Genomic DNA, 13,790 nt, shown 5'->3' with positions numbered 1-13,790 from the left:
TAATTTTTAGATGTTTTGTAAACGAGAGTGTTTTCGCTTGGTATGTGAAAAGAAAAATGTATTGGTATGTTTTGAATAAAGGAAATATGCACTGGTTGGTCACTTTTCCTTCGTAATTTTAAAATATAGTCTTGTTTGATTACTGAGATTAAATTGGATTCTCTGCAGTTAATTTTTACAACGGTGAAGTTATTTCTAAAATTCGATACAACTAAGCAATCTACAAAATCACACACATTAAAAAAACAAATAAGAGAAACTTGCATAAGAACACCGCTATGATTCCAGTCTGTGAAAAGAATACCTGTCCTCAATAGCATATTAATTATAATGATTCCAAAATTTAACGATACATTAAGTTTTCTAAAATTCAAATAAATAGTTCTAACTTATTTTGATATTTTTTTACTTTTTTGTACGAAGTAAAGGAAGTATTATAATCACGAAAAATTCGGGTACCATATTTGAACGAAAATATCAATTTTGACCGCTGTCGAATACAATTTAACGATGTTTTTGCGTGACATCTGTACGTAAGGACGGAATAAAGGACTCTTTTTTTTTTTTTTCCTCAAGCGAATTATAAAACTGATTTAAAATGGATTTAGAAGAGACTATTTTCGTGGCCCGTCTGTAAGTACGTATGTATGTATTTCGCGTAACTGAAAAACAAATAGCCTCAGAACGTTATAGTTGTAAAATTACCAACAATTTAAAAGTTGTGTAAGTGCGTCTAAGCCTTTTTTTTTTTTTTTTTTTACCACATCATTTTTACCACATGTTTACATTTCAAACTTAGCAGAATAGTGGATTTGTTGCCAATCTTGAGAAACTAAATTTCGCAACAACAAAGATAACGCCTTCTTTCATTATTGCGCATTAAATCATGCTTAATCCATTCTGGAATTATCATTTACGTTATTAAATTATCCTATATATTGACTCAGCATAGCATGCACAATAAATTAAGTAAGTACTATACCTTCCGTGCTTTTTGCCGAGTGAGACCAAAAGTAATCTTTCAGTTTTGTGTATCGAAAAATATGCCTTCTTGCTCGCTGGCCGAAATGCTTGTTTTTGCGTAAAAGCTCTAATTTGAATCGTAAAAGTTGTTCTTTAAATTATTTTAACTGTATTTATGTTTTATATTTTTCAATTTTTAGTAAAAATATTTTAAGGTTTTATGCATTTTTGCCTTGTCGAGAAGTGAAACCTGAATTAATTGAATGAGAAATATATCGCTTGTGAAATTCGAGGAAATAAGTTTAAATGGAATGCAGGAAAAAATGCGTATAATGTAATATTCTGTACAAGGAAGTCATGTGGTGTGCACATCAGGTTTTTTTTACTTCATGGGTTAAGTGAATAGTGATGGTATACCGAAAGATAAAAACAATGACTTGAAACCAAACGAGCGAAACATTTTTTGTAGACCAATTGCAAATGTTTTACTCAAAAGTTTATGAATAAAGCAGTGCATTCTATTATTTCGAAACTTGGTTGTTTCTCATATGCCACTAGATCTTTAAAATTTTAGCAATATCTTTCTTATTTCTGTTGTGCATCCTAATGAAGAATTCTTAGCTATTTTTTCGGAAACATCACGAAAGGTTTGGGCACAAATATCTGTGATTACAGGAGTTGTACTGGAAGCGTCAACGCATACTATTTCATTGCTATTTCTCAACTGCATTTACGCTAACTTTCCTTCCTCATTCACCGTTATTTTCAGTTAGTTCATTTTTACTGTACCATACAATTGTTTCCTGGACACAGAAATGGCTTCATACTTTGATATTCGCAATTTAGTGAAAGATTCCTTATCCTCCTTGTAGAGTCATTAGATTATTTTTGAAGCAGGTGACATGAAAAATGAGCAATGCCTCGCCGGGACTCAAACCTGGACCTCTCGAATACGCGCCAAGTCTGCTACCGTTACACTACGAAGGCATGCGGAAAGAAGGGAGAAAATATTTTATTATTGGGTTTATATACTCCCAATAAGGTATTTTCTCTTTTATTGAGAGTATATAAACCCAATAAGGTATATATTTCTGTACTTTATTATAAACACCCCCTTTTAAAGTGCGTGTTGGAATTAGGGAACCCAATCGCCAAATCCTAGTGATGACGAATTATTGTCCTCCACCTGTCAGTTCACGAGCCTCTATAGTTAGGTTATACAGAGTGCAGGAGATGTGAAAAAATGTGCAATGCCTTCACCGGGACTAGAACCTGTACCTCCCGAATACGCACCGAGTGTGCTACTGTTACACCACGAATGCTGAAAGGAGGAAAAATGAACTTTCTTATAACAATGCTCTTTTCAAGATTTTACACTCACGTCTTCAGTCAAGAACACCAAAAGCAGTATTTTTATGCATCCACCAGAGCAGTATTGTTATCCAAGAACACTCTTTTCCCGCGTTTGATACGCAAACATTTACCTAGATTCGCTGGAGTTTTAAATATTAATGGTATTTTAAAGAATTATTTTTCATGCTTATTCGCAATTTCCTTTACTCAGTATTTTCAATATTTGTACATAATCATCGAAATTTGTTTTATGTTTGTCACTTCCAGTTTATTAAATTAAATGTGAAAATTTGCGCTCATAGTCCTTCCCAGTTCTCGGAGTCGCTCTGTAATCTCAGTAAGCTAGTAAATTTTCCTTTTTTGGGAGGGGGGAGGGGGGAGACTGTTTTGTTTTGTTTCTCTTTTTACAGAGTTTCCTTTTAGGGAGGGAACTTAACTGTCTTCTGAAATCGCCATGGAATTTTTCGCTATAAATGCATAGTTAAATATATAGCATGCACAAATATTAATTTTCTTAAGTCTAAAATGAGAACGGCTCTGAATATATCTGTAATAAAATGTTAAGTTTCTATTCATTATAAAATAAGATGAAACTGAATTTAATTAAATTTTGTGAAGGATACTGGATTTAAAATCCTACGTTGTTTGTAATGAGGTTTGATAAAAAGTAAGCATATTTTTAGATGTACCAGCATTTATTGTTTGAAAAACATAAAATTTTGTTACCAGCGGGGAAAAAAACTGTTTCATTGTTATTCTAAAATTTATTGTTGCTGTACGTTCATTTGAAATTTTAAATTCCCAGTTTTACGCAGATCTCGCTCAATTTAGTTTCAGGTTCACTATTATGTTCCTTCGAATTCGACAAAAATTTCATATTCATGGCCAGGCATCTTTTCCCTGAACTAAGCGCTCTCCCACACTTAAAGCTGCGTTTTACAGTAACTATTTTCAACTTTTGTATCTGCAGGCCCACCTGCTGCGCAAAAAAATCAACCGAGCGGCGAAAAAGAAAAACGTTTAAAAAAGGAAGTCTCATCTAATGACTGCGCCCAGCTCCGAAACTCCAAGAAGGATTCTTGCTGTTTTGTCTACCTTACGCGCCAATCTCAAACCACTGCCAGCATGGAGAAAGATGTCAAGTGAGATTTTTCCCTCTATTACTTAATTAAGTGACATTTATTTTAACTCTTTTATTGCGTTTTTTTGTGGTGTCTCTTCTCACTAATTGTCTTGTGCATGTTTGTGTAATTGCCTTGATCAATATTTTTAATTTGGTGTTCATAACTTAACTGAAGCCTTAGACGGCATTTTATTTTACATATTTCCCTACCTAATTCGAAGCAATCTAGCTCTTTCATTAAAATAATTTATAGGCAGAAGTTTTACGTTATAATTACATTAACTGGTGAGCATTTTTAAAGCTCGAAACTTTTCTATTTATTAATATCTAATTGATATGGTAATTTTTTTTTATTAAATCCATGGCTAGTTTATTGCTTATTTATGTTATCCTTTAAGATATTTTAAAAGTATATTAGTTCCTCAGTGTAATTGGTAGTTATTGTAAACTTAAGTCTTCAAATGAATTCAATATGCTCATTTTTGTTTTTTGCTTTTATTTAAATTCCGAATTTTATTGAAGAATTCTCATGCATTATTGCATAATTGATTCTAATATTGGTAAATATTAAATAGATACATATCTTAAAAGTAGTCATTGTTGTTTAGAGTTTAACTGTACCTCGCTCACAATATTTCTTATAACTATGTGAAGAAAATTAAGTTTAGGTTTTTTTTTTTTTTTTTTTTTTTTTTTTTTTTTTTTTAACTTTTGAGCAAGTAACAAATTCTGGACATGCATCTTATGAATTTTTTACACTTGTCTGTTTGCAACAGAAAATTAAAGAAATATATTAAGATTAACTGTATTTCTCCACTAAATTCTAACATCTGTTAAGCTGTATATAGATTTAAATAATGTTAGATTTTTAATAATTAAGGCTTCGAGTACTTTGTTCATATTTTTTCGAAGATAGGCTGTAATGCAATAACAATACATTCTTCCATTCTAAATTTAAGATGAAAATTAGTCTAATGTAATAGTAACTTTGCTAGGAGAAGTTATACCTCACCCCCCTTCCCGATTACTTTCAAAAAAAAAGTTTTTCAAGCTTGAGCTTCCAGTGTCTCTGGGAGAGAAGATATGTATGCGAATTTTGTCATAAAAATTATATATAATTCCAGTAGACCCGATTAACAATGATAAAATCGGGGACGACACCCACCGAAAATCTGGTTATTCCGAAGGCAGTTAAGATATTATAATAATAATAATAAACAGGACAAAGCAACAATCCATACTATAATTAACATAAAAATATGTTTAATATTTACCTCGATTTTTAAGCAGTTTAATTTGGAGGATAAGCTCTTTTGTTATGTAAACTGAATTTGTGTTAAAAAAGCAAAAAGGGCACTCTTCAAACAGAAAGAATATTTTTTTTTTTACCTTGCTGTTGTATTTGGAGAGGAATGAACAGAATATGAATGGCTGTATAATTAATTACATTGTTATTTTTGTGTTTCCCGCAGAAATTTTACTGCACTCTGATGTTTTTTTTTCCCCCTCTCCATTTACGAGCTTTTTTATTCGTTATTTTATATTTATTATTCGTGATTACTAATATTTGTTTGTTCTTTGTCACAGCACATACAATTTTTTTCTTTTCTGTTCATTGCAAACTTGTTTAACAATACTAAACAGAAAGAAAGAAATTTAAGTTTGAAAAGTAAGGCCAGACCTTGAGGGAATTCTGAAACTTATATTATTATATTATTGCAGGAAAATGTCTCATATTTGAGACGTGATCTTTCACGTTTCTTGTGCCAGTCAGTATGCTGATTATGAACTGAATATGTAAGAAGACATGTCATGCGATGAAGAAATATCAGAATAATAATGTGTTTTAGAGCAGTTATGTTTATAGGATTCAATATAAGTATCAATAAATTTAGCTGTGACTTTAATTTCTCAGTTAATCCGACAGCAGTTAAAAAAAGGGGGGGACCATATTATTACAGTCCACAAAAAGCTACTATTACCAATCAAGCTGTATTTTTAAACAGTTTGATAAGGAGAATAAGTTCTTTTGGTTATGCAAATTAAATCAACATTCAAAACAAGATCACATTCATTAGCATTTTGTTTATTTTACTTTAATATTTCAGTAGAAATCAATGGGCTGTTACAATTAATTTATTTTTTACGATTAAGCAATTTATTTTTAACTGGTGATTTCACGATAGTTATATATCCGTGATTATGTGCATTTAAATTACGTACTGTTGTGGAGAAAATCAATTCCTAAATATTGTAAAATGTCTGCTCTCATTGCTGTTATCCTTATGCATGTTCTGCTCCTATTTCTATTTTCACGTAGAAAGTATGCTTTATTCTGATGGTTTATTACATTTTTTCATCTTCTTAAATATCTGGAACTTAAACTTCTATTTTAGACAAGGTTCAGCTATTAAAGTGTTCGGACTGAAGTGTCAGGTTTTGTGACACGGTTGGCCTTTGGCGATGAAACGCTTCATATTTAATAATATTCTCTGGTGTTTCGATTGAGGTTTGCAGGTAATTTTAACTAATCCCTGCTCCCTGAATATGTAGCATTAGCTATCTTTTTTCCAGACCTGTCTGATGTTAAATTTTGGAAAGTCATGATAAGGGAAGTAGCGTAAAGAAGGGAGAAAACACAGTTTGGCTGTGATGGGCTTGGTGCAGACATGTGCTCATATTCTTCTCCTCTCAAATCGTCAGTGATTCCGATCTTCTGATTGATAGGTTTAACTGAACATCCGCAAACTCTAGTTACGCTTCTTTGTCTATTATATTGTAATTATTTTGTTAGCATTTATCTCATGAAAATACTGAGAAGCTCTCTGATACTGAGAAATCTTTCTTTATATTCTATTGAATTTATCAGGATGTGATTTTACAATTGACAAACTAAAACACTGCTCATCTTCAAAATTTACCGGTCTGTGTGGTTATACGTGTACTTTTCTGTTTTCTTTGTAATAATTGTTGATTCTCACTGGTGACACATTGAAGACAGAAACAGAATTTTTATGGCTGTATTAGAGATCTAACATCATGCCTAAATCCAAAATGATGGTACAGAAAAATACCATCTATAAATCTCTTTTTTTGCTCGGTTTTATTCCCAAGCAAACTAGTACGGGGGCATTCAATATCTAGGCAAGCAAGCAAAAGTAAGCATTATTTCAGCTGTTGACAGTTTGATAAAACTTGCCTCAAAATTTCATTGATATCTTCATGTAAATATGTAATAGGTTTTTATGTATAGCCTTCCTAATGACCTGACAATACTCAAGTTCGAAAATTTCATTACACTCCTTATGGTGATGTCGCATAACAATTTATCACGATATACCGGTCGGGGAATACTACATTAAATCATTTACACCACAACTTTTACAAGTTTGCCTATTGCATTTCACTTTGATTTATACTTTGTTTTCAAAAGTTAAAGAAATACACCACAATAAAGTCATAACTATTCGCAGTTGGGTTGACGAAGCAACTATAATAAATAAAATGTATTTAGATATATTTGTTATCATTCATATATGTGCATCATATTTTAAACATCCTTATCCCAAAAAATTATTTTTAAAAATAATTCAAACATGAAACTTGTCTTAATGAGAGAGTAATAACCTCTGAACATCATCTAAGTTGTACAGCGACGTTCCATAATTTCAATAGAACTTTCAAAATCAGAGGTGATCATTTTGTTTTTTAATATCACTGTTTCCAGTTCTTTGAGACTACTTGGAAGGGCTGCATGGTCTTAAATAAAGATCCAGTATACAACGTAAATCCAAAAGCATGTCAAAGGCTTTCGATGCACTTGAGTTCTGTCGAATGTGGTGCATCCAAGCAGTGCCTTCGCTCATACAAATCAGCAACCAGATTTCCTTTATGTAGACATACTTATCATCCATAACAACAAATGCCTGGCCAGCTTCTAAATCGTACATCCACATAATGGATCAAGGACTTCATTCTGATTCCTTTGAGATGTCAGAATACTTTCAGTAAAAGTATATAGGTCAGTGCGATAACTCAGTGAAAACCCAGTCCACACCATTATTCTGGCAGCACTGAAGGTGGGATATTCAATTATATTAATGATGTTACTCGGCTTGTTTTGCATTTCTTATATTTTTCCAAATCCTCACACACTTATTACAAATTTCCAGAATTAATTTTGAACTTATCCCTGAGCAATGCGTCAACCCATTCATTGGCTTTTCAGTTCGTATGCTGATGGCTCCATTTCTACCTGCTTCTACAGCCTCGAGATCTTTTTAAAAAGACTGGTACTCAGAAAACAATCCATTTATATGCAGTCTTTTACAGTAGTTGGAGGTATTGATCTTTCAGTTGTTTTTCATAACTTCTATTAAATAGGAGACGTAAAAAATGTGCAACGGCCTCGCCGCAACTCAGACCTGAACCTCTCGAATACACACCGAGTGTGCTACCATTACACCATAAAGGCGTGCTGGAAAAATGGAGAAAATACCTTTTAAAGTCATACACACTTATCAAGAGAGGCATCGGTAACTCTGGGATGGTATGGAACTGGTGTCCAAATAATTGATCTGAAATTGTTTCCAAAGGGGGAGGGGAACTAAAATTGGTTAACAGCAACAACAACATAATAATGACGATATTTTTTAATACTTGTTGCATGCTACACCGTCAACACATCAATATTAGATCAATCCGGTCGCCCTGTTTTTGAGTCATAATTAATCTCTTCTAATTAAAAAGTAACCAGCATAGTTTTTCAAAAATTTTTGGTTCTGTCTACAACTGTAGTGCGGTAAATTTGGAGCATACATTTCGAAGCTCAAAATTTGCATCACATATGTAACTTTGAAACGCAGAGTACTTCATCCATGCATTCAAATGGAATAGTACTTGAAGTATGTTAATTCATGCCAAATATAATAGTAAGAATTGCTTAGTGTAAATATAGAACGTGAACTTTTCATGCGTTGTTTTTCTGTTAGAGAGATGGAAATGTGGCTGAACCAGTTTACTAGACGATCTTAAGGACAGTGTAAAAAAATTCGCTATATATGTGAATTTACTTTTAAAATATGCCTGAAAAGATAACTAAAAATGCAGGAACGTCTTTAGCTATTCGATTATAAAGTGAATGATGATTTTTGCTTTGATTACATGCTAAAATTAAATTCTTTAGGTAGTCAATATTTTTTGCTGCTCCTTTTGATAGTATACGTTTTAAAGAACTTCACTTTATCAGACTTCAAATTTCCTTTGCAAATGTTACTACATTTGCTTTGAATCTTCACCTTTTGAAGTTTCTTAAGCGAGCTGGTTGGGCAAAGATGGGCAACTAAATAAGGAGTCAGTCTGGACACTGGTCGAGATCGGTGTCAGAAAACTAGTCGGATTCTTTTTCCACTTGACAGTAGATGAGAGAGTAAGTCTGACCATTGCCTCCTAGATAATGGTCTGACTCCTTCAAATTCCATCTGTATAAAATCAAGTGGAAATTCCGTGCGGAAGTGACGTTTTGCATACTAAACAGTATGTCTCACCACTACCAAAGAACATCTATATTCTTTGCCTCTACATTGCTCGAGGCTCAGGGGATAGGGTAGTTTGTTGTCAAAAGTGCTGTTTCACGCGTGCTTATCACTGAGGATGGGGGTAGGGAAAAAAAAAAAAATACTATTATCAAACAGTTCGAGTAAATGGTGGAATTTTTCGATAAAATCCGCAGCTGTTAAGTGGTAAACTTGGTAGCACATTTAGTAAAGAGAATCGAAAAAAGAAATGGAAAGAGTTAATGGGTATTTTTAAATGCAGAAAGAAATGTCCTTTCCGAAACTGCAGATATGTGAAGAAACATAAGCATAATTTTACGTATGATCTTTTGCAAAATGGAAATTTTTGAAAAGGTTACATGTTTGTAAACTATTTGTCAACAGGAATTTTATGATTAAAATATTTTTCTGTCTTAAAAGGTTATGCAGCAATGTCATAAATCAAATCATTGAAATATAGCATTGTGTACGTGTGTTTAATATTCCTATTGAATTTGAATAAAAAATTTGTTTGTTGCCTCCTTTACAGGGACGGAGAGTTACTAAGAATTTGCGCAATTTTAGCAGAATGTCCACTATCTTTCATTCAATTTTAGTCAACTTTCATGGTCGACAGATTAATACATAAGAAACAATATTTTTCTCAATTTGGTAATTAGCATTTCAAGGACTTACTAAATAAGTTTTCTGCACCCTTCCAATTTTCCTCCATGGATAGCATCCATTTAATGTGCATTTAAGCTGAATGAAATTCACAAAATATTTTGAAGATATTTTTTAACTCTAAAAAGAGAGAATCATGTTATATTAACCCAAAATGAATAGAGTCTCCCCCCCCCAAAAAAATTAAGGCTGATATAAAGCTTTTAAACTTGTGATTTTTTCTTCGATTTATTTATTTTACAAATGCCAAACATTAGCGCTTAAGCCATTGGTTCACGGGCTTTCTGGTACTTTTTAACAATGTCCTCATACCGAGAAAGTGCAGTACAATTATTTAAATGTTCAAAAATCATAGGCTGATTGGAATCACACAAAATACAGTTTGGGGAACCTACCACTCCAATTCTGTAGAGGTGGTCTCACAAATAGCCATGTCCGGTCAGACATCTAAATAGAGCTACCACTGTCTTTCTTGGAAAACTGGGAATTAAAGTTGTCTCTTCTTCTAGAATCCTTCAACTCTTATCCATAGCATGTTGTGTCATATCCTGCTTAAGAATTTTCTTAAGAGTCAGATTAATAAACAGTTTAGTCGTATGAAATGAAAGCAATCGATTAATGCATTGCATTATGAAAGTTCTTTTCTTAACCAAAGTATCAGCTTTTTCATTTCCCATAATTCCACAGTGAGCTGAAATCCATTGGAAAGAAATTCTGTGTGCCATTGCTTTAAGCCTACAGTCTAAGATTCTTTGGGAACTATTTTTATTATTCAGAAGAGTTAGCACACTTTTAGAATCTGACAATATGACTGCCGTTACAAAAGAGTGGCTACGAATCGGGGTGTAACGTAGCAGGCCTCCTCGTGGTACACCCTGGATAATGCTAAATCTGCTACAGCTTTGCCATTCTCTTTTATCTTCTTATTGATGATGACTAAAAAAAAGAACACAAATTGTCCTTTTAAGGACATGCAACGATTGAGAATTCTCCAATGGAATGCTTTTTTCTTCGAAAATTTTTATTATTGAAGTTATGAAGTCATTTCATATGTAAGTTCAAAATGAGATACATACATAAGATTTTATTACAAAAATGATATTATAGAAATCAAAAATTCTATTTTTATTTCATTTGATCTTAATATACATAAATCAGATTTCTTAATATTGATAATGAGCTCGGCATTTTGTGAGAATTCTCAGAGAAGTTTCTCTCTGCTATTAGCAAATCCAAGTGAATGTAGCCATACTCCATTTCACTATTAACATTGTTGCCATTCATATCATAGCTTATACACTGGCAGGAAAAATTAAAGTTACCATATAGACGAATGTAATTTGAAGAATTTTGCATCTGTGAACATGGAACGTGCTAAGATCTTTAATTTTTTGTGCATTACATGCCTTCGAAATGCAAAACTGCATATTTGTGCAAGAAATAAATGTTAATAAGAACATATAAAATGTGATAAAGTATATTCAGAAAACTACTTGATGCTCATAGATAGTGCTATGAGGGAGCTGCAGTTATGTCTATCAGCATTCCATTATATCCTACACATCCTTTCTATGTATCCCACACATATTCCATCGAATTTAAATCCAGAGAATATGTGGGCTACTCCATCTGCTAGATTCCTTCATATTCAAGAAAGTCAGTCACGAATGTGATGAGATACAGACAAATATTATCACCCATTAGGAAGGTGTTGTAGATTACATTTCTAAACAACTTAACATAAGGATTAAGGATTACATCTCTGTATTTCAAGGTTTCTCAACCAGCAAGGATTTCATAGTTTCAGGGAAAGAATACGGTTCGTGTATTTATTTGCATGTTAAGTATTTAGTTTTAATTTATGAATATAAAAAACTACTTTTATTCGAATTTCGTCTTATCAGCATGTTCTATACTTTTTCTTGAATTTATTTATAAAAATATTAAAAATAATCTGAATTTAATAAGTTTTTGAAAGGAGAGAGGAAATGATTGTCTAACAGTAGTGAAAAGGGTGCCTGGGACAATAAAGGTTGAGAACCATTGTTGTATAGTTTAGTATTCATAGTTGTAGTGGTAAAAATGTATAGGTCAATGCATCCTTCAAAATAATGCCTGCCCATTCCATGATCTCAACACTTTTATAGAGATGCTTTTAATAGATGTTTTCAGTCTTATTTACATGTATTTTGCCCTCTTCAGATTGTAACATGTTTGGAATTGCCCTCCAAACAAAAACAAGACTCATCAGTAAAGAGAATTCAGTACCAGTTCATAGAACTGCAATCATGATGGTCTCTGCACTACGATCGAGTACATTTTACAAGCAAAGTTAATGGAATGCAAATCATAGTCTTCTTTGCATGCAACCCTTTCTTATGGAGCCTGTCACTCATGGTTTGCCTGGATATTCAAGTTCCTGTAGCTGCAATGAAGTCTCATGCAGTCTGGGTTGACATCAGTTGTTTGTTTCTTTTAACAGTTGTTGCCAAATAAAATGGCCATGAGATTGTGTTGTGCTATGTTTTTGGCCTTGATCTGGTTGTCTTGCATACATTAGTGTCTTTAAATTGTTTCCATATTCTTTACATGATACCTTTTGCTACTTTTAGGTCTTTACAGATATATGTTGGTGTCTTTCCTGCTTCTATTCTCTCAACCGCTTGTCATTTTTCTGTTTCTGAATGACATGTTCTACTTCCCATTAAAAAAGTATTATAAAATATTGGAAATAAATGCAAGGAAGTATACTTGTTATAACCTTAAGAGATTACTTTATATTACATATTTATTTGCACATTAATTATTTTCATATAAATAATGTTGAATGTAAACATTAAAAATAAAAGATCATAACTTTTTTTTAAATTTAGTAATCTTTCTTATGTCAAATTACTTAGTAAACTTAAGTTACTCATTTTTTAATTCAGTGTGCAAAATTTTGTACCAAATGTAGATTTTATTCCCATAACTAACTCCCATGAACTGGAATTTTTGCAAAAGCTAGTATTAAACTAGCATTTAATATTAGCTTGTCTTTTGAATGCTTTTCCCATTTAGAAGCAGCTAGCTTATTTCTATGTATCCTATTTTTATTTTCAGAAATGTGGTAACTATGTATTTAGTTTCTTCTCTTATCAATTTTTGTTCAGTTTGTTACTTAGAAGGATAAAGTAATCTTAGCATATGTAATGTTGAAAAGTGTAAAAGATAAAAATTTTATAAAGAAATTTATATTACTAATTTTCTTTGAAATTTTTGTACTTATATTTTTTTTCAGGCAAGAAAACATATAAAATAAAAAAAGTAACAAATTGTACAACTGATAAGGCTATTTATGTAGCAAAGGCTTTAAGATTCGTTAGCCAAACTTGATATTCTTCATTAATATATTATGCTTTGCTTTATTTCCTCTAAACTTCTTTTATATTATTAAAAAAATTGCTTGAATGAATGTACACTAACAGTTGCTGAATATGTTTGTCTGCTTATGAGCTCTTTAACATGGAATGAAATTGTTTTTATAAATACTTATGCATGCAGACCAAATGGAGATCCTCTTACTGTGGTTAACAAATGTATTGAGAGCTTAGAAAAATTAGTAAATTTAAAGACCAGTGCTGACCGTGCATTATATATTGGATCTATAGAAAGATTACAATTAGCTGTTTGCTCTGAAGGTGAGTCAATTTATTATTAAGAATTAATACTTTTAATTTGGCCTTTATTAAAGCCACAAAAATATAGGTGTAAAAATGTTTTACTAATTATTAAATATAATAATCATGTTTTATTTTTTAAATATTTATTTCATGTTTTACTCTTATCAGATTAATATCAAGGCTCTTTTCCATACTTTAATTTTCCAGTAACCTGTTAGTTAAACTCTGTATTTTGAATTACATCATAAGATTTTCATTAAACCTACTAGTAATAGAAGTGTGCACATTTCTACATTTAAAGTAAGGAATTTAAACATTAATTTAAAGAAACAATAAAGTAAAACAGAAAAAAAAAAAACAGTTTTATTTTATTTGTTTATTTACTTATTATTTTTTTAATTAAGCTATATAAATATTTGTAACAATTAGTGCATTTATATACGTATGAATGTCTAAAAATATTTCTTGAAA

At 31.7% G+C, this 13,790-nt stretch overlaps 1 protein-coding gene across 6 annotated transcripts in view; it reads left to right on the top strand.

The window, feature by feature from the left end:
- Window positions 1-13,790, top strand: part of LOC118192138 (cytosolic carboxypeptidase 1-like) — a 232,421-nt gene that overhangs the window by 110,023 nt on the left and 108,608 nt on the right. For 3 of the 6 annotated variants that reach the window (XR_015040756.1, XM_085815377.1, XM_085815373.1), the window contains exons 1-2: window positions 3,287-3,458; window positions 13,201-13,337. Coding sequence is in view for 5 of the 6 variants with exons in the window: in XM_085815377.1 (XP_085671503.1) it covers window positions 3,442-3,458; window positions 13,201-13,337 (154 nt within the window). In the remaining variant the exon portion in view is untranslated. Of the gene's footprint in view, window positions 1-3,286; window positions 3,459-10,512; window positions 10,710-13,200; window positions 13,338-13,790 lie in introns of those variants that run through there. The other 3 variants (XM_085815375.1, XM_085815376.1, XM_085815374.1) reach the window with 2 other exon arrangements.

The sequence above is a fragment of the Stegodyphus dumicola genome, chromosome 4 (genome assembly GCF_044657685.1).
Source record: "Stegodyphus dumicola isolate Sdum_Otavi_A_Nest chromosome 4, ASM4465768v1".
NCBI lineage: Eukaryota > Metazoa > Arthropoda > Arachnida > Araneae > Eresidae > Stegodyphus > Stegodyphus dumicola.
This window is presented reverse-complemented; position numbering and strand designations above follow the sequence as displayed.